Source organism: Symphalangus syndactylus, chromosome 16 (genome assembly GCF_028878055.3).
Source record: "Symphalangus syndactylus isolate Jambi chromosome 16, NHGRI_mSymSyn1-v2.1_pri, whole genome shotgun sequence".
NCBI classification, from domain to species: Eukaryota; Metazoa; Chordata; class Mammalia; order Primates; family Hylobatidae; genus Symphalangus; species Symphalangus syndactylus.
In genome coordinates this window covers 93,563,836-93,580,873 of record NC_072438.2, presented here as the reverse complement: position 1 = coordinate 93,580,873, position 17,038 = coordinate 93,563,836, and the positions used below count along the sequence as shown (strand labels likewise).

At 38.8% G+C, this 17,038-nt stretch overlaps 1 protein-coding gene across 1 annotated transcript in view; it reads right to left on the bottom strand.

The window, feature by feature from the left end:
• Positions 1-17,038, bottom strand: part of SEMA5A (semaphorin 5A) — a 505,802-nt gene that overhangs the window by 29,828 nt on the left and 458,936 nt on the right. The window contains exon 17 of the mRNA XM_055246035.2: positions 160-385. Coding sequence (XP_055102010.1) covers positions 160-385 — 226 coding nt within the window. The remainder of the gene's footprint in view (positions 1-159; positions 386-17,038) is intronic.

The following is a 17,038-nucleotide window of genomic DNA, read 5'->3' as shown; positions in this document are numbered from 1 at the left end:
CCCTACAGTCAGTTGTGCTCTACAGGGATCATTGTTTTCAAGGCTGCTAAGCCATAAATAACCAAAAAGAAAAATGCCCCCTTGCTGTTTATGACCTTAGAGATAAGATCAAAGGCCCTTCCATGGAAGTGGGTCAGTCCCCACGGAATCACTACTCACCATCTGTGGAGCAGCCACTGGTGCCATCACTAGAACAGTACCGCATTTCGATTCTCTGTCTTCCCACTTCCAGCAAATTCGGATCAGGCAGGCGGGCTTTGCATGTGTATCGGAATCGCTGCTCGTAGTGGCCGCCGTTGTCAGAGATGTTGACAGGCGTCCAGGGTGTCCAGGGCGTGGTCTTCTTCAGCTCAGGACACGGGTTGGTGTTGCAAGACTGGTACTCCTGGGGAGAATGCACAGACGAGTGTTACCATACGAGGTAAACACAGCAACCTCACGAAGGGCTCCTTTCCTTTAGGGAAAGATAAGGGTCTCTAAAACACCAGCTCCTAAGACACTCACAGCTACTGTACCAGACTAAAACACGTTAGGCATTCAACAGAATGCTCAGTGTTCCAGACATCTCCAAAAGGAATCCGCACAGTCTCTCCTGTGTAAACAATGGGAATGAGACAACAAACTTAATTGCTTGTGGGAAACAACCCCACCAATCCCGTAAAAATCATCTTCCTTTCATTTAATGAGTAGCTGAAAGTACCCATTATTCTGATGTTAAGTTTAGTTATTTTCTTTAAAAGATTGATTTGTAAACCTCATAATATTCAGTTTGAGATTAACAGATGTTTTATCTGGGACCTGGGATCACAGATGTGAGGTGTTAGAGTGGTAGGGGAGCCACAAGATAAAATGATGCAAGAGACTTTTTTTACATATAAGGTTTCCCATCATCTCACAGCTAACACCTTCAAGGCCCTTCTCAGCTTCTCCTGAGAGTACACTAAAATGTAAGTTCTTCTCCCTCCCTCCCAGGTACCTCCCTTGTAACCACAGGTAGGAGGATCCTGGGTAGCTGAACATGCAGTGGCTTTGGAGGTCCGGCAGGTGGAGATGATGAAAATCTGCCTGGAGCACCTACTAATTTATTTGACAAGCATTCTACATACAATTGCTGCAGACACAGAGCCCAACGGGAGGGATACAGTAGTTGACCTTGGATGCAGTGTGACATAATTTCTCCATTTTACACCAACGGATTTCACTGGAGGGAAACCCATACACATAATACACCTAGTGGTGGCCACAGGATTAAAGATTTTTAACAATATTTTATTAATACAATAAGAATTAAATCACTCCTTAAGCTTTATCATAAAATTAAAAAAAAATTGCTCTATCATTCCTCCACCTCTTTCAGTTGCAGATTTTGATGCTTCTCTCCACAGAGCTAAACGTGAATTTGGGTCCTTTTGGTAAACCCTTTGAATCTACAAATTCCTTTGGTTTTAGAAATATTCTTGATTAAGTAATTTTATGCTCCCCCTCCCTTTTCTTGCTGCATCTCTTATCTTTTGGATGTAAACTCATTTATCCCTTTTTATATTTCTCATCTTTTATCTCATAGCTTCCATATCTTCATCTTTTGCTCTAGTTTCTGGAAGATTTCCTCAACCTTATCTTCCAAAACGATGACTGAAATATTCATCTTATCTACTTTACATTTTAAATTTCCAAAAGCCCTTTTGTGTCTTTTTTTTTTGGTTCTTGATTATTCCCTGTTATTGTATGCTATTCTTATTTTTTTGGTCACACTACTTTCTCCAATTTGAGTACACTGATGATTTGAATACACTGAGTACTCTGATGAATTATTTCAAGGTTGTCGTTCTCTGTAGCTTCTGTATCTTCTAATTGCTGAATTCCCTTTGCTTGTTTGGATCTCTATCTTTCTTGTTAGATTGTTTCTTCTGTGATCTGAACATTCTTTGTTTTCTGCTGTGATTTAGAGTGGAGGGCTAAAAAGTTTAACTGGAAGGTCTGAGCACAGAGAAGTCTGTAGACCTGGTCAGATCTGGTTGAGATCTTTAACCAGAATTTAAGAATCTTTGTCAGAATCTTAAACCTTTCCTGCTGGACTCTTCAGAGACCCCTGAGAAGACTGCTCCAGTGTCTTGCCTGTCTGGATGCTGGAGGCTGAGCCATGGAGGATCTGGGAGCCGAGTGGAGGAAGAGGGCTGAACTCTCAGTGTCTGGTAGACAGCCACTTATCTTACTCTGCCGTTCTCAGTTCTGAAGCACCCAGTTAACTGAGCCCAGTGCTCAGAGGTCCAGAGATGCTCTGTTTTCCTCTCCAGAAAATAAGCTTCCTAGCATCTGCTGGACAGAGCAGGTCTAGTCCCCTTGGTGGAGTGGGAGAGAGGTATGGAGGTCTGACAACTTCTTAAACAGAAGTCACCCAGTGTTATTTTGCCACTAACAAAGAAAATGGGCCGGCAGATTCCTGAGCTCTCTGAGGGGTCTCTGGTGTGAACTGAGATGATTCTTTTCATGTATGTGCTGGGGGTCCCCAAGATCACTCTAGTTTCTATGATTAGATAGCAGGATCCATAGGACTCTGTATGCAGCAGCATTCTCAGCTATAATTTATTACAGTAAAAGACTACAAAGCAAAATCAGCAAAGAGAAAATGCACATGGGGTAGAAGTGCAGACAAAGCCAGGCGGCACAACCAAGAGTCCTCTCTCAGCGGAGTCACGAAGGATGTGCTCAGGTCTCCCAGCAGCTAGTTGTGATGATGTACAGGGAAGCTGGTCTACCAGGGAAGCTCACTGGAGACTTGGTGCTCAGGGTTGTCACTGGGGTTTGGTTGCAGAAGCATCCTTGCTTTGCATGTACCAAAAGTCCAGATTCCCCAAGGACGCTTTCAGTATACACCACATTGTTCGTACAGACAATTTAAGCACAGAGAGCCGCTCTGGCCATCTGGGAATGGTAGAAACCTTCCTGAAATCCAGATTCCCAGATGCCAATCAACAGCTAGCCTTGCAAGCAGGCCTTTCTAAGAATCACACGACTGGGCAGCATTGTCTTCCGCATAGTTCTCCTCTGCTAGATGTGAATTCATGCTGCTTCAATGTATTTCCAGATTCTACTTTTTAAAAACAATATGGTTCTTTCTCTTTTTTTCTGACTTCGAGCATTTATGCCTTGAAAAATCAACCCCTCTAACACTGTATTAGTATGTTTCCAGTAGGATAGAAAGCAACTTGTGTGTCCATGCCACCAACTTTACCTGGGAACCTAATACAATCTTTATTTTGTACCGTTTTAAATACTCTAACTAGCTTTCTTTACTCACGATGCATTTATTTTTTATTTTTTTTTACAGCGGATAACACTCAGGATTTTTGTGACATCATGGGCTTTTAACAGAAAATATGTAAAGCGATCATCGCTGTTTCTTTGATTTAATACTCTCTAGGCATTCCTCCCGGCCTACACGATCTCTACATCAACAAATACTAGAAAGATAGATGACTTCATTTTCTTGTGTTTATAGCATCTTTTATTATGGCATCTTTTGAATGCTGCCTCTTAAATGAAAAAGCCCCGATGAATGCCATAAACCCAGTCATGTGAAAAGCCAGGCACAACACATGTGTGATCTCTTTCACTTGGAATGAAAACCACATGACAGGAAAGCCATAAACCCTTGTCTTGGACCCTCTGTGCCTCTGGTGTGGGGATGCTCTCACCTCTGGATTGAGAATGTCACATGCCACTGCCCTTCCCTCCCTCACTCCGAGCCAGCCTGGCCGGGTAAGCATCCCGGAGCTCCTTGCTGAAATGGGCTCAAAACATGTGCAGCTTGGCCATGAGTGGTGGCTCACATCTGTAATCCCAGCACTTTGGGAAGCCAAGGTGGGTGGATCACCTGAGGTCAGGAGTTCGAGACCAGCCTGGCCAACATGGTGAAACCCCGTCTCTACTAAAAATACAAAAATAGCTGGGCGTGGTGGTGGGTGCCTGTAGTCCCAGCTACTCGGGAGGCTGAGGCATGAGAATTGCTTGAACCTGGGAGGCGGAGGTTGCAGTGAGCCGACGTTGTGACACTGCATTCCAGCCTGGGCAGCAGAGTGAGACTCCATCTCAAACAAACAAACAAAAATCACGTGCAGTTTATGGGCCTCTGTTTGAAAAGTGCTGGTCTTTAGGTCTAAACAAATGCAGCATAACCTATAAATTAGTAAAATCCTGCGCCTTCATAAACAGATTTAGAGGATACCACCAATAATTCTTAGGTTTCCCACACTGCAAACTTCATTCTTTCTATGGAGATGAAGTTTAATTTTTGAAATGTATGAGGGGCAAATGTGTTTGAAAGCTGGCTCAAGTGTCTGCATTGGCATCTGTGTGTTGATCCCAGAGGTGGGCGCAGCTCACGGCTAAGAAAGATCAGTTTCGTCTCTTCAGATCTAAGCCTCCAACAACAGTCTGTTCTTATTTTCTTACTTTCTCATGGTTCAAAGTTTAACATGAGACTCAGAATTTCTCCTTTCAAGTGCTTTTTGACGTTTAATTATGATACATTCACTTGAAGTATCAAATTATGAAATGGTCAGAAATGGTATGGCCAATATTTTTATCTTAATGAGCAAAATCATGAAGTGATTTAATTCTATTGTGATCACTTATATGGCTTAACTGAATATGTATGTTACAATTTACTAGAGAACTGCTGCTGTGACTATCCAAATGTAAATGGAACTTTAACAACACTGCACTTAATACTAAAGAGATAAATGATTTTGAAAAGGATTTCAGGAAGCTAACTATTATTATTTGGCACCTAAGGTTCTTAATATTCTGGTGGAAAATATGAGATAAGAATGCTTACTAAAGCAATTATAAATAATTCCTCCAAATATGTTCCCCATGTATTATGTATTCCAGTCAACAGTGATAAAAGCACCATTTAAATGTTTAATCCTGCAACCTGGGAGACACTGCTGGTTCTCCCTTACTTCCATGCCAAGTTCTACAGTCATGGCTTCCTGTGTTCCTTCTGTCCTCTCCATCTTAATTGCCTCTTCTAATTCAGGCCCCCATCACCATAGGCCTGATTTACAGAATCAAAGCATGTAGTTCCCTAAAGCTTAAGTGCCTATTTATAATTCTGCATCCACTAATAGACTGTCAAAAGCAAGAACTTTGTCATGTTTATTTTATATTTCCAATCTTGAGCATAGTAACACTATTTGGTAAGTGGATAAATCATATTAAGTAACAGATAAGCCTATTGAGATGAAATTTGCATACATTTTGGGAACAGATTTAGATAGTTAATTGGGACCTCCTGTTTTGCTGTTTACTTTTCCTTTGAGAAAATTAAAATATCTTATATTTCATACACTGAAAGGAAAGTAGAGAGATGGAGACAATCCAAGCAGGATTTTGATACCACATGCTCAGAGTGAAGCACAAAAATTACCCTTAAAGTCATCTCATCCACAGCTGAATATGTAAACCAAATTTATTCTCATATGGAATACTTATGGTTTCCATATACATTTATCAAGTTCTCTTTCAGGAACTAAGCTTGGCCTGCTGAGACTGAAAGCAATTCACATAAGAGAAATAACAAAGTAATTGAATTGTGCTTGCAAAGAGCCAAAACACTCAAGTATCTACATGGAAGTAGAACCATGCTCCCAGGAGCCTGTAGCAAACAGAACAAAGATTGACTGGAAGTTCTGGAAATTAGTTTAGTTGTACCAAGTAAGGAAGGTAAATAAAGGAATGTGGTGCATTCAAAATTATATGGTCATAGAGTGTCTTCTGCTTCCCACCAATATGGAGTAACAGAAACTGGATTAACTCTTTTATCCAAATAACAAAAAGTTATATTAAATAATGGTTCTTAAAGTACTGGACTTCAGGCAATGAAGGTCAGTGATCACTAAGTAATGGGAGACAAATTAGGGGAGACCCATGAGTGCCACAACCTACAGCCTTGAGAAGGTTCCCAGGCCATGGCATGGGGAGCAGAAACCCAGGCACAGGCTAGAGACTGAGGAGACAGGTTTGGGAGCTGGAGAATGCCAAAGTGGCTGAAATTATTGGAAAGGAGAAAGTTGCACAAAATGAACACACCAGTGATGTGCAAAAATCACCCATCATTATTTCAATTGAGTACAAATCAGGTAGCAGAGGTTTTGACTTAAAAAATCAGCAAGTTCATATGAGAAACTACACAGGAGTAGGGAAAGATCTGCCTGAAATGATCAGAGGGAACACTGTGTGTTACCCACACAGGACCAGGAACAGTGCTTGCTTCAAAGAGCAAAACTAAAAGACCTCGTAATTCAAGGGTCATTGGTTGGATACCAAAAGGGGCCTTGCTTCCACAGTGGGGAAAAATTACTGCAGACTAAATGTGGCTTTGATCCCAAGTAACTAAGACTAAAAGCAAGCACCAAAACCATCAAACTGTTTTTACATGACTTAATTATGTCCTCAAAGAGAACCTTGGCATATTTTTAGGACAAAAAAAGTGTCTACCAGTTTAAATTCACAATGTCTTGCATCCAATCTAAAATTACTGGATATGGAAAGAGGCCAAAAACACAACCCGTAATGAAGAGAAAAATCCGTCAATTGACACTGATGCAGATATGACACAGATAACAGAATGTGTAGTCAACAGCATCAAAACAGTAATTATAACTGCATCCCATATGTTCAAGGAAGACCTTGAAGAGATAAGGATGAAATAACTTGCAACATACTAGCTGTAACATACAAAACATTTGCAGATAATTGTAAATGAGACAGTATCTCCCAAGTCATTCTATGAGGCCAACTTTGATATCAAAACCAGACGAAGACAGAAGGAAAGAAAACTACATGAATGTAGTTTTCTATTCCTCGTGAATGAGTATTCCTCATGAATGTAGATGTTAACATTCTTAAAAAGACTTTAATAAATCAAACCCAAAATATATCAAAAGGTTAATACCTCATGATCAAGTGGCTTTCATGTCATCAATGAAAGACTGGGTTATCATTTGAAATTCAATTAATGTAATTCATCATATGAACTGTACAGAAGTAAACTCATATAATAATCTCAATAGATGCAAAAATTATTGGATAAAAATCAAAATTAATTCCTTATAAGAACTCTCAATCAACTTGGAATTCAAATAAATTTCCTAAATCTCATGAAGGATATCTATTAAAAACCTACAGACTGCATCACTTTAGTGGTTAAAGCCTGTGTGCTTTCATCCTAAGATGAGAAACAAGGCAAGGATGTCTGTCCTTATCAATTTTATTCAAGATTATCCTGGAAGTTCCAGCCAATGCAATCAGGAAAGAAAAAGAAACAAAAGTCATCCATATTAAAAGTAAGAAGTAATCATATTTTTACTCTCAAACAATATGATTGTCTACGTAGAAACTGTTATGGAGTCTACCAAAAAAAGCTACTAGAAGTAATAATTTATTAAGGCTGCAGAACACAATATCAATGTAAATGTAAAATATTATTTCATTCCCATGCACCAGCAACAAGCTACCAGAAATTAAAATTTTAAAAGAACACTACTTATAGTAGCATCAAAACATAAAATACTTAAGATTAATTCTCAAAAAAATATGTGCATAACTTTTACAATGAAAGGAAATGGAATCACTACAATCCTAATTATAATTCCAGGAGGCATTTTTGGTAGAAATTAACAAGGTAATTCTAAATTTCATATGGAATACAAAGTATCTTAGAATAGTCAAAATATTTTGGCAAGGAAGAACAAAGTAGGAAGACATACTTTCTAACTTCAGGATTCATTATAAAGGTACAATAATCAAGACGCTGTGGTGTAAGCATCAAGATAGAAAGACTGAGCAAAAGGACAGAATGGAAAGTCTAGGAATAGACCCACCTGTTTATGGCTTATTGATTTGTTTTGTAAATGTGCAAAGGCAATTCAATGGAGAAAGCATAGTCTCTTCTGAAAATGAAGTTGGAATAATTGAATATCTGTATGTGAAAACATGACTTTTGATCAATAACTTGTTCCATCTATGATAATTGATGTAAATGGATCATAGCCCAATATCTAAAACCAAAGAACTCCCAGAAGCAAACACATGAGAACACCTGTGGGGTCTTACGTTAAGCAAAAATTTTCTACATAAAATACCAAAAGCATCATCCATAAAATAAAAAACCAATTAAAATGAATTAATCAAAATAAGAAGCTTCTGCCCTTTAAGGATCACTGTTAAGAAAATTAATGATGAGCTATATAGTCTGAGAGAAAGTATTTGCAAATCATGTATCTGATAAAAAGACTTGCACCCATTATGTATTTTAAAAGTTAAAACTAGAGTATAAAAACTAACTAATAGAAAAACTGCTGAAAGATATGTATAGGCATTTCAACAAAGATATGTGATGGCAAAACAAGCATATGTGAACTTAGAAAAAGGCAAACTGAAACCACAAGTAAACCACTACACATGTATTAGAATGACTAAAATTCAAACAACAACAGAAAAAAAAATAAAGCCCCCAACCCAAAATCCTGTGACAGTATCAGACACTGATGAGGACACAATGCTTTAGATTTACTCAGACAGCCCAAATAAACACCCGGTGCGTGTATCTGGATCCGGCCCACAGAAGGGAAAAAGACTCAATATTCAGAATGCTACAAGACAAACTCAATATACGCCAGTTACTCTGAAGACAGGTTGATGATTTAGAGATTTTAGATATTCCTGGTTTCTTTCCACTACTCTTACTAGTCATACAAACACAATAAAATACAAATGTTTTGAAAAAGACGTGAAAACAATATTATAACCAAAAAGTTGAGTATTTCTAAGTAGAAATTAATCCACAATCCCACTGTTCTATGCAGTAACTCCATTTCTGCAGGTTTGCTCTATCTCACCCACTGCTGACAGCACTGTAAATGGCACAAGCCATTTGAAAACTGTTTGATACTTTCCTAAGAAGTCAAACGTATACATGTCACATAGCCTACTCATTCCATTCCTCTATATTTACCCAAGAGAAAATAGAACACATGCCCATACAAACACTTGTACCTGAATGTTCACAAAAGCTTTATTTGTAATAGTCGAAAAACTGGAGACAACTCACATGGCCATCAGCAGAGGGATAGCTAAACAAATAATCTTATGGAATATTACTCAGCAATTAAAGGAAATGAACTCTTAATATACAAAACAACAAAGCATCTGAAAATAATTATACACATAAAAAAGCCAGCAAAAAAAAAAAGGTGTGACACTGTAGAATTCTATTCATATAACATTAGGGAATATGAAAACTAATGCACAGAGACAGAAAACAATCAGTGCTTATCTGAGACTAGGGAGTACTGGGAGGGGTATCAGGGAGGTGTTGCAAAAGGAAATGAGGAAACTTGGGTTGATGGACATGTTCACTACATTTATTGTGTCAATGGTTTTATGAATGTATGAATACCTTAAAACTGATCAAAATTTTATCATTTTAAACATGTAGTGCATTGTATGCCAACCATACCTCAATAGAGGTACGAAACTGTATGGTCTCAGAAAAACAAGCCTCTTTCTAATACATGGTGGCTTCTTTGCTATTTAGAAATTATATCTTGAGGCCAGCCATAGTGGCTCACGCCTGTAATCCCAGCACTTAGGGAGGCTGAGGCAGGTGCATCATGAGGTCAAGAGATCAAGACCATCCTGGTCAACATGGTGAAACCCCGTCTCTACTAAAAATACAAAAATTAGCTGGGCATGGTGGCATGTGCCTGTAGTCCCAGCTACTCAGGAGGCTGAGGCAGAAGAATTGCTTCAACCTGGGAAGCGGAGGTTGCAGTGAGCCGAGATCGCACCACTGCACTCCAACCTGGTGAGAGAGCGAGACTCCATCTCAAAAAAAAAAAAAAAAAAAATTATCTTGAAATCATGTCATTTGCAGCAACACGAATGGAGTTAAAGGTCACTATCTTTAGTGAAATAAGTCAGGCCCCAAAACACAAATATCACATGTTCTCACTTATATGCAGGAGCCAAAAAAAGTTGATCAGATGGAGGTAGAGAAATATAGTAAATAGAGTTTGAGAGATAAGTGGAAGAGAGAGAGGCGGATGAAGAGAAGTGGGCTAAAAGGTAAAAACATGTAGCTGGATAGAAGGAGTAAATTCAGTATTTGATAGCAGAGTAGGGTAACTATAATTAAGCAGAAATGCATTGTATTTGGGTGGTGGACACCCTAAATACCCTGACTTGATCACATATTATATACATGTAACAATATTTCACGTGTACACCACAAATTTGTACAAATAAAAAATGGTATCCAAAACAACTGTGAGTTTATACATACCTGCATATATTAAAATTATCATAATTTTTCTCATGGCATTTATATTTGGTTATTTAGGACTGAATATGAACAGTATTTGTAGACAAATGCTTCATAAAGCGTGCACCATCCATTCCATTTTTACTTTCCACCATATATGTCCAAAAAATGATGTTATTTTCTACCACATAGCCAGCCAGTGCATTGACTATGCATTACGATCTTTGTGTGTGTGTGTGTGTGTGTGCGCACGCGCGTGTGTGTGTGTAGCCTGTGCATATTCCTCATTCTTTTAAAATCACTTATTTCCCTTCTAATCAGTTTCTTTGGTCACAGTGCTTTTTCCTGCTGGCACAGGCCTTTGAACATGAGGAAGTTATCATACAGTCACCTTCCATGGGATTTGGAGAAGTGTGGGAGTCAAAGGGTAACTTAGGAGAACTTGGCTTCCAGGACTGTTTCTTAGTTACTCACCATCCAACCCTCTGCAAAACATCTTTAAATGCTCATTAATACCTCCCAACAAATACCGTATAAGAGGACAGACAAGCTGATCTCCTAACACCAAAACATCTTTGCAATCCACAACCTTGCTTTAGACTTACTTAGCCATCCCATATAAACACCCAGTGCATGTATTTGGATCTGGCTCATAGAAGGGGAAAAGAGTTGATATTCAAAATGCCAAAAGACAAACTCAGTATACGCTAGTTACCCTAGAGAGAGGTTAATGATTTAGAGTTTTTAGATATTCCTGGTTTCTTTCCACTACTCCTACTAGTCAGAAAAGCACAATAAAATACAATAGAAATGTTTTGAAAAAATGTGAAAACAGTATTGTAACCAAAAAGTGAGCATTTCTAAGTAGAAAATCACCCACAGTCCCACTATTCTATGCGGTAACTGAATTTCTGCAGGTTTGCTCTAAGTAGCTACAGTACTCTCTACATAACTTATCATGCATCATGAACCTTTATTATGCCACTTGTTTGTAAGGGGGTCTCCCAAGCATGTGAGCTTCCCCAGGGCAAAGCCTGGGATGGATGCGTCTTCATGTCTCACCTGGGTAACTGACACCCTCACTGGCTCAAAGTGGGGAGCAACTGAGCCAAAATCTCAGGGGCTTTTGAATGGACGCATTCACTTTCAACCTGTAGCCAACCTGTGTTCTTCTAAGTGCAGACAGGCAAACACATACTCCTTTGCTTTCTTGCTCAAAAATGATGTATGTATGTGCACACACATATATATGTGTGTGTGTATACAAAAATGGAGCTGGCTTTCCTCCTTACACATTATTTTAGGCATTCTTTTTATAGCAGTCTAAAGTTCAGGAGAATAAGAAAATCAGTGCTGTCACTGGAAATCTTTATTACAGAGGCTGTGATTTGTGGGCACTTTTGCTTCCATAAACTTACATCTCAAATAAGAAGATTCATCTATTTATTTTATTGTCTCACTGTAAATTCTTTAAATTCTCACTCTCTGAGAGCAAAAGCCAGGAATTCAGATATCTTTTTCCTAGCAAATATCTTGCAATGAGAGGAGTAAGTACTTTTAGATAGAAGCAAATGCCCGTCCTTTGGGAAAAGTTTCCTTCTCAAGCTAATAATTGAAATCGGTGACCTTGGGCAGAGACATGTGCCTTTTATTTCTAATCTTCCATTTTTAAGGGAAAAAATGTTTAAATATACTATAAGTGCTTGAGAACATGATGATAATTTGTACAGATTTTAAGAGTTCTTATGAGGAACTTTGGAAGCATTCAAATACATAACAAAAATCAAAGTGAGATTGTGTTATTTAAGATTAAGGCTTCAGCAGGACTGTCATGAATTTGCGTTTACAATAATTCATGGGGACATTTACCCCAGATTCTTTTAAGGACAAACAAAAGTGGCAAATATTGGTCTGCCTTCTGAACAGAAAATTTCAGTTGGGTATGTACACACATACACACACACACACACAGTCATACATATGCAACAATAAGAAAAACAAGATTTAGAAAAAAAATTCTGCCTATAATAATAGGATTTGTGATGGTTACAGTCACATAAACATACTTGTATAGTACCAAACTGGCTCCATTTTTTTGGCAAGAAAATATAAAATAAAATTAGAATAGTAGAGTACTTATGGCAGATATAGGGTAAAACCATACTCATGCCCTTGGGGGAAACCATCTCGTTGATAAAAATATATATTGCGTTAAACGCTCTTCATTCAGCAGCATAGGCTGCTAATAGTAAATAGTTTGCAAAGACCTGATGATTAGTCTATGATAAGTTAATATTTTCTGTTTAAATTGATATCTAACATTTTTAAGTTTTGAGCTTTTGAGAAATATAAAAAATATAAATATACAAACTATAAATATAAATAAAAATAAATGCGAATCGCATGGCTTAAATATTTACCAACTTGCTTTTTACCTGAAAATTAATGGCAAATAATTTAAATACCATTTTCCTCTCCTAGATCATTTGAATGCCATTTAAAATTTTTTGCTTTTTAAAACTAACACTCCTTAGCAAATGCAAAAGAATGGAAATCATAAACAGTCTCTCGGACCACAGTGCAATCAAATTAAAACTCAGGATTAAGAAACTCACTCGAAACCACACAACTACATGGAAACTGAACAACCTGCTCTTGAATGACTACTGGATAAATAACAAAATTAAGGCAGAAATAAATAAGTTCTTTGAAACCAACGAGAACAAAGACACAATGTACCAGAATCTCTGGGACACAGCTAAAGCAGTGTTTAGAGGGAAATTTATAGCACTAAATGCCCACAAGTAGGAAGGATCTAAAGTTGACACCCTAACATCACAATTAAAAGAGCTAGAGAAGCAACAGCAAACAAATTCAAAAGCAAGCAGACAACAAGAAACAACAAAGAAAGAGCTTCTGCACAGCAAAAGAAACTATCATCAGAGTGAACAGGCAATCTACAGAATGGGATAAAATTTTTGCAGTCTATCCATCTGACAAAGGGCTAATACCCAGAATCTACAAAGAACTTAAACAAATTTACAAGAAAAAAAACAACCCCATCAAAAAGTAGGTGAAGGATATGAACAGACACTTCTCAAAAGAAGACATTTATGCAGTCAACAAACGTATGAAAAAAGCTCAACATCACTGGTCACTAGAGAAATGCAAACCAAAAACACAATGAGATACTATCTCATGCCAGTTAGAATGGTGATCATTAAAAAGTCAGGAAACAACAGATGCTAGAGAGGATGTGGAGAAATGGGAACAATTTTACAGTGTTGGTGGGAATATAAATTAGTTCAACCATTGTGGAAGACAGTGTAGCGATTCCTCAAGGATCTAGAACCAGATATACTTTTTGACCCAGAAATCCCATTACTGGGTATATACCCAAAGGATTATAAATCATTCTACTATAAAGACACATGCACACGTATGTTTATTGCAGCACTGTTCACAATAGCAAAGACCTGGAAACAACCCCAAATACCTATCAATGACAGACTGCATTAAAAAAATGTGGCACATATACACCACGGAATACTATGCAGCCATAATAAAGGATGAGTTCATGTCCTTCGCAGAGACTTGGATGAAGCTGGAAACCATCATTCTCGGCAAACTAACACAAGAACAGAAAACCTAACACCACATCTTCTCACTCATAAGTAGGAGTTGAACAATGAGAACACATGGACACAGGGAGGAGAACATCACACAGCGGGGCCTGTCAGGGGTGGGGGGCTAGGTGAGGTATAGCATTAGGAGAAATACCTAATGTAGATGACAGGCTGATGGGTGCAGGAAACCATCATGGCACATGTATACCTATGTAACAAAACTGCACGTTTTGCACATGTATCCCAGAACTCTTTTTTTGTTTGTTTCTTTTTTGAGATGGAGTCTCGCTCTTTCGCCCAGGCCGGACTGCAGTAGTGGCACAATCTCGGCTCACTGCAAGCTCCGCCTCCTGGGTTCATGCCATTCTCCTGCCTCAGCCTGCCGAGCAGCTGGGACTACAGGTGCCTGCCACCATGCCCGGCTAACTTTTTGTATTTTTAGTAGAGACCGGGTTTCACCGTGTTAGCCAGGATGGTCTCGATCTCCTGACCTCGTGATCCACCTGCCTTGGCCTCCCAATCCCAGAACTCTTAAAGTATAATTTAAAAAAAAGAAACAAACTGAAGGAACTTAGGATGAAACAATTGTAGCATCTTCTTCTATTGTCTTACTCAATTGGTAAAACTCCTAAAAACCTCTCGCAAAGACTCAGGGGTAGCAATGTAGTTTGCACTACCCAGTCTTCTTGTATTTCATGAGGCATGTGGTGTTGTGAGTCCTCAGGGTCCACAGGTGAACAGTCCTGCTTAGAGCCTTCAGAGCAGCTGGTCCATCTTCTTCCATCACCTGCACCCTGACTCCTTTATCGTAACGCAGCTCTGATCTGAGGGGCCCTCTGATGGGAAGCACCCACTCACACACCTGTGGTGGGGAGAATTCTAAGAAACCCCGAGATTCCCACCACCTGGGTGTCACGCTCTGCATAATCTTCACTCTTGGAGTGTTGGTGGGTCCTGTGAAGATGATGGGATAGTCACCCTCTTAATCAGGTTACAATAATCCACAACCTCCTCGTACCTTACTAGGAAGAGATTTTCTTTTGCTGGCTTTGAAGAAGGAAGCTGCCTTGTGGTGAGTGGCCCATATGGCTATGACTAAGGGCAGCCTAGGAGCTGAGAAAGCCACCCTCTAGCATATAGCCAGCAGGAAACACAATACCTCAGTCCTAAAACTGCAGGCAACTAAATCCTACAAATACCCAGTGAGCTTGAAACACTCAGTGAGAACCCTGAGCCACAGAAAAGACTGTAGCTCTGGCCAACACCTCAATTTCAGCCTGTGAGACATTGAGCTGAGGGCACAGTTTGAATTTTCCCAGACTTTGACTCACTGAATGATCAGATAATAAATACATGTAGTATTAAACCACTGAATTTGTGCTAATTTATTACCTAGCAATAAAACCCTAATATACATTTATGTATGTATGTGTATATACATACATATGTGTGTATATATCTATATCCAGATATAGATATACAGATATAGATATAGATATAGATATATACATCCAGTTTCCCACTGGCAAGGAATTTTCCAAATGGAAGACTCATTATCCGCTCGCTATGATATTCTCCAATGCTTTCTCATGAAAAAGTTTCAGTTAAAAAAATGACCATTACTTATTATTAATGGTACATAGGCAATTTGAGGTGTTGATGAAAGTCCTGCAGGTTATCTAGGAAAGTGAGGTCAGTGGTTACAATTCATGTTATTTTAAGGTGCTTGATACTATTCAGAATTCACATTTTTGAATTTAACTTTCCAGAATAGTGATGAACTATGCATGTGTTGACAATTTGTACTTCAACTTTAACAATTCCATTAAACTCTGAATTTCAGTCCACTATTTTTGAGTGAAATGTGTTGAGTAAGTATCTTCTGCTTTAAGGGAATTCACAGAACTTAAAGTGGTGTTCTTTTCCTTCCAGGGAAGAGTTTTTCCTAAAAGGCGGCTCCACAGGGTACTAATGAATGCTACAGGAAAAGCATCTGTTGTCAGGAAAAACTGGGAAGCCTTGGGTTAAAGAAAGTTAAATGGGTTTCTCCAAATGAGTGATCAGAGCTGCTCTTGTAGCCCTTTTTCTCAGAGCTTCTTGCAAATGCTGCCAGGGAGAATGCTATCTGGAATCAAACAAATTCTCAAAAGATGTGAGAATTTTGTTGTTGTATGACAGATTCCACAATCGATTTACTGATTTAAAAACTGAAAGTAGGGGTGTATCCCTACTGTTTTGAAGTTGTATAGAAGTTACCCTTCTTCTGCCCAATGTAAACAGAATTCAAAAGATTGAGGATGGAGTCTTATGTTCATAAAATCCTTAGCCCATTGATTCTGTATTTTAATGGGGAAAATTGTCTAAAATATCCACTCCTTTCAGACTGTTGGTAGGTGACTGAATTTCCAGTGACTACCTAAGACAGAGAGAGTTGATTCTTCATTAGGGTTGACGTCTTGAAAACAATTTTCTTACCAGTTAGAATGGCCATCATTAAAAAGTCAGGAAACAACAGGTGCTGGAGAGGATGTGGAGAAATAGGAACACTTTTACACTGTTGGTGGGACTGTAAACTAGTTCAACCATTGTGGGAGTCAGTGTGGCGATTCCTCAGGGATCTAGAACTAGAAATACCATTTGACCCAGCCATCCCATTACTGGGTATATACCCAAAGGACTATAAATCATGCTGCTATAAAGACACACGCACACATATGTTTATTGCGGCATTATTCACAATAGCAAACACTTGGAACCAACCCAAATGTCCAACAACGATAGACTGGATTAAGAAAATGTGGCACATACACACCGTGGAATACTATGCAGCCATAAAAAATGATGAGTTCATGTCCTTTGTAGGGACATGGATGAAGCTGGAAACCATCATTCTCAGTAAACTATCACAAGGACAAAAAACCAAACACCGCATGTTCTCACACATAGGTGGGAACTGAACAATGAGAACTCATGGACACAGGAAGGGGAACATCACACTCCAGGGACTATTGTGGGGTGGGGGGAGGGGGGAGGGACAGCATTAGGAGATATACCTGATGCTAAATGACGAGTTAATGGGTGCAGC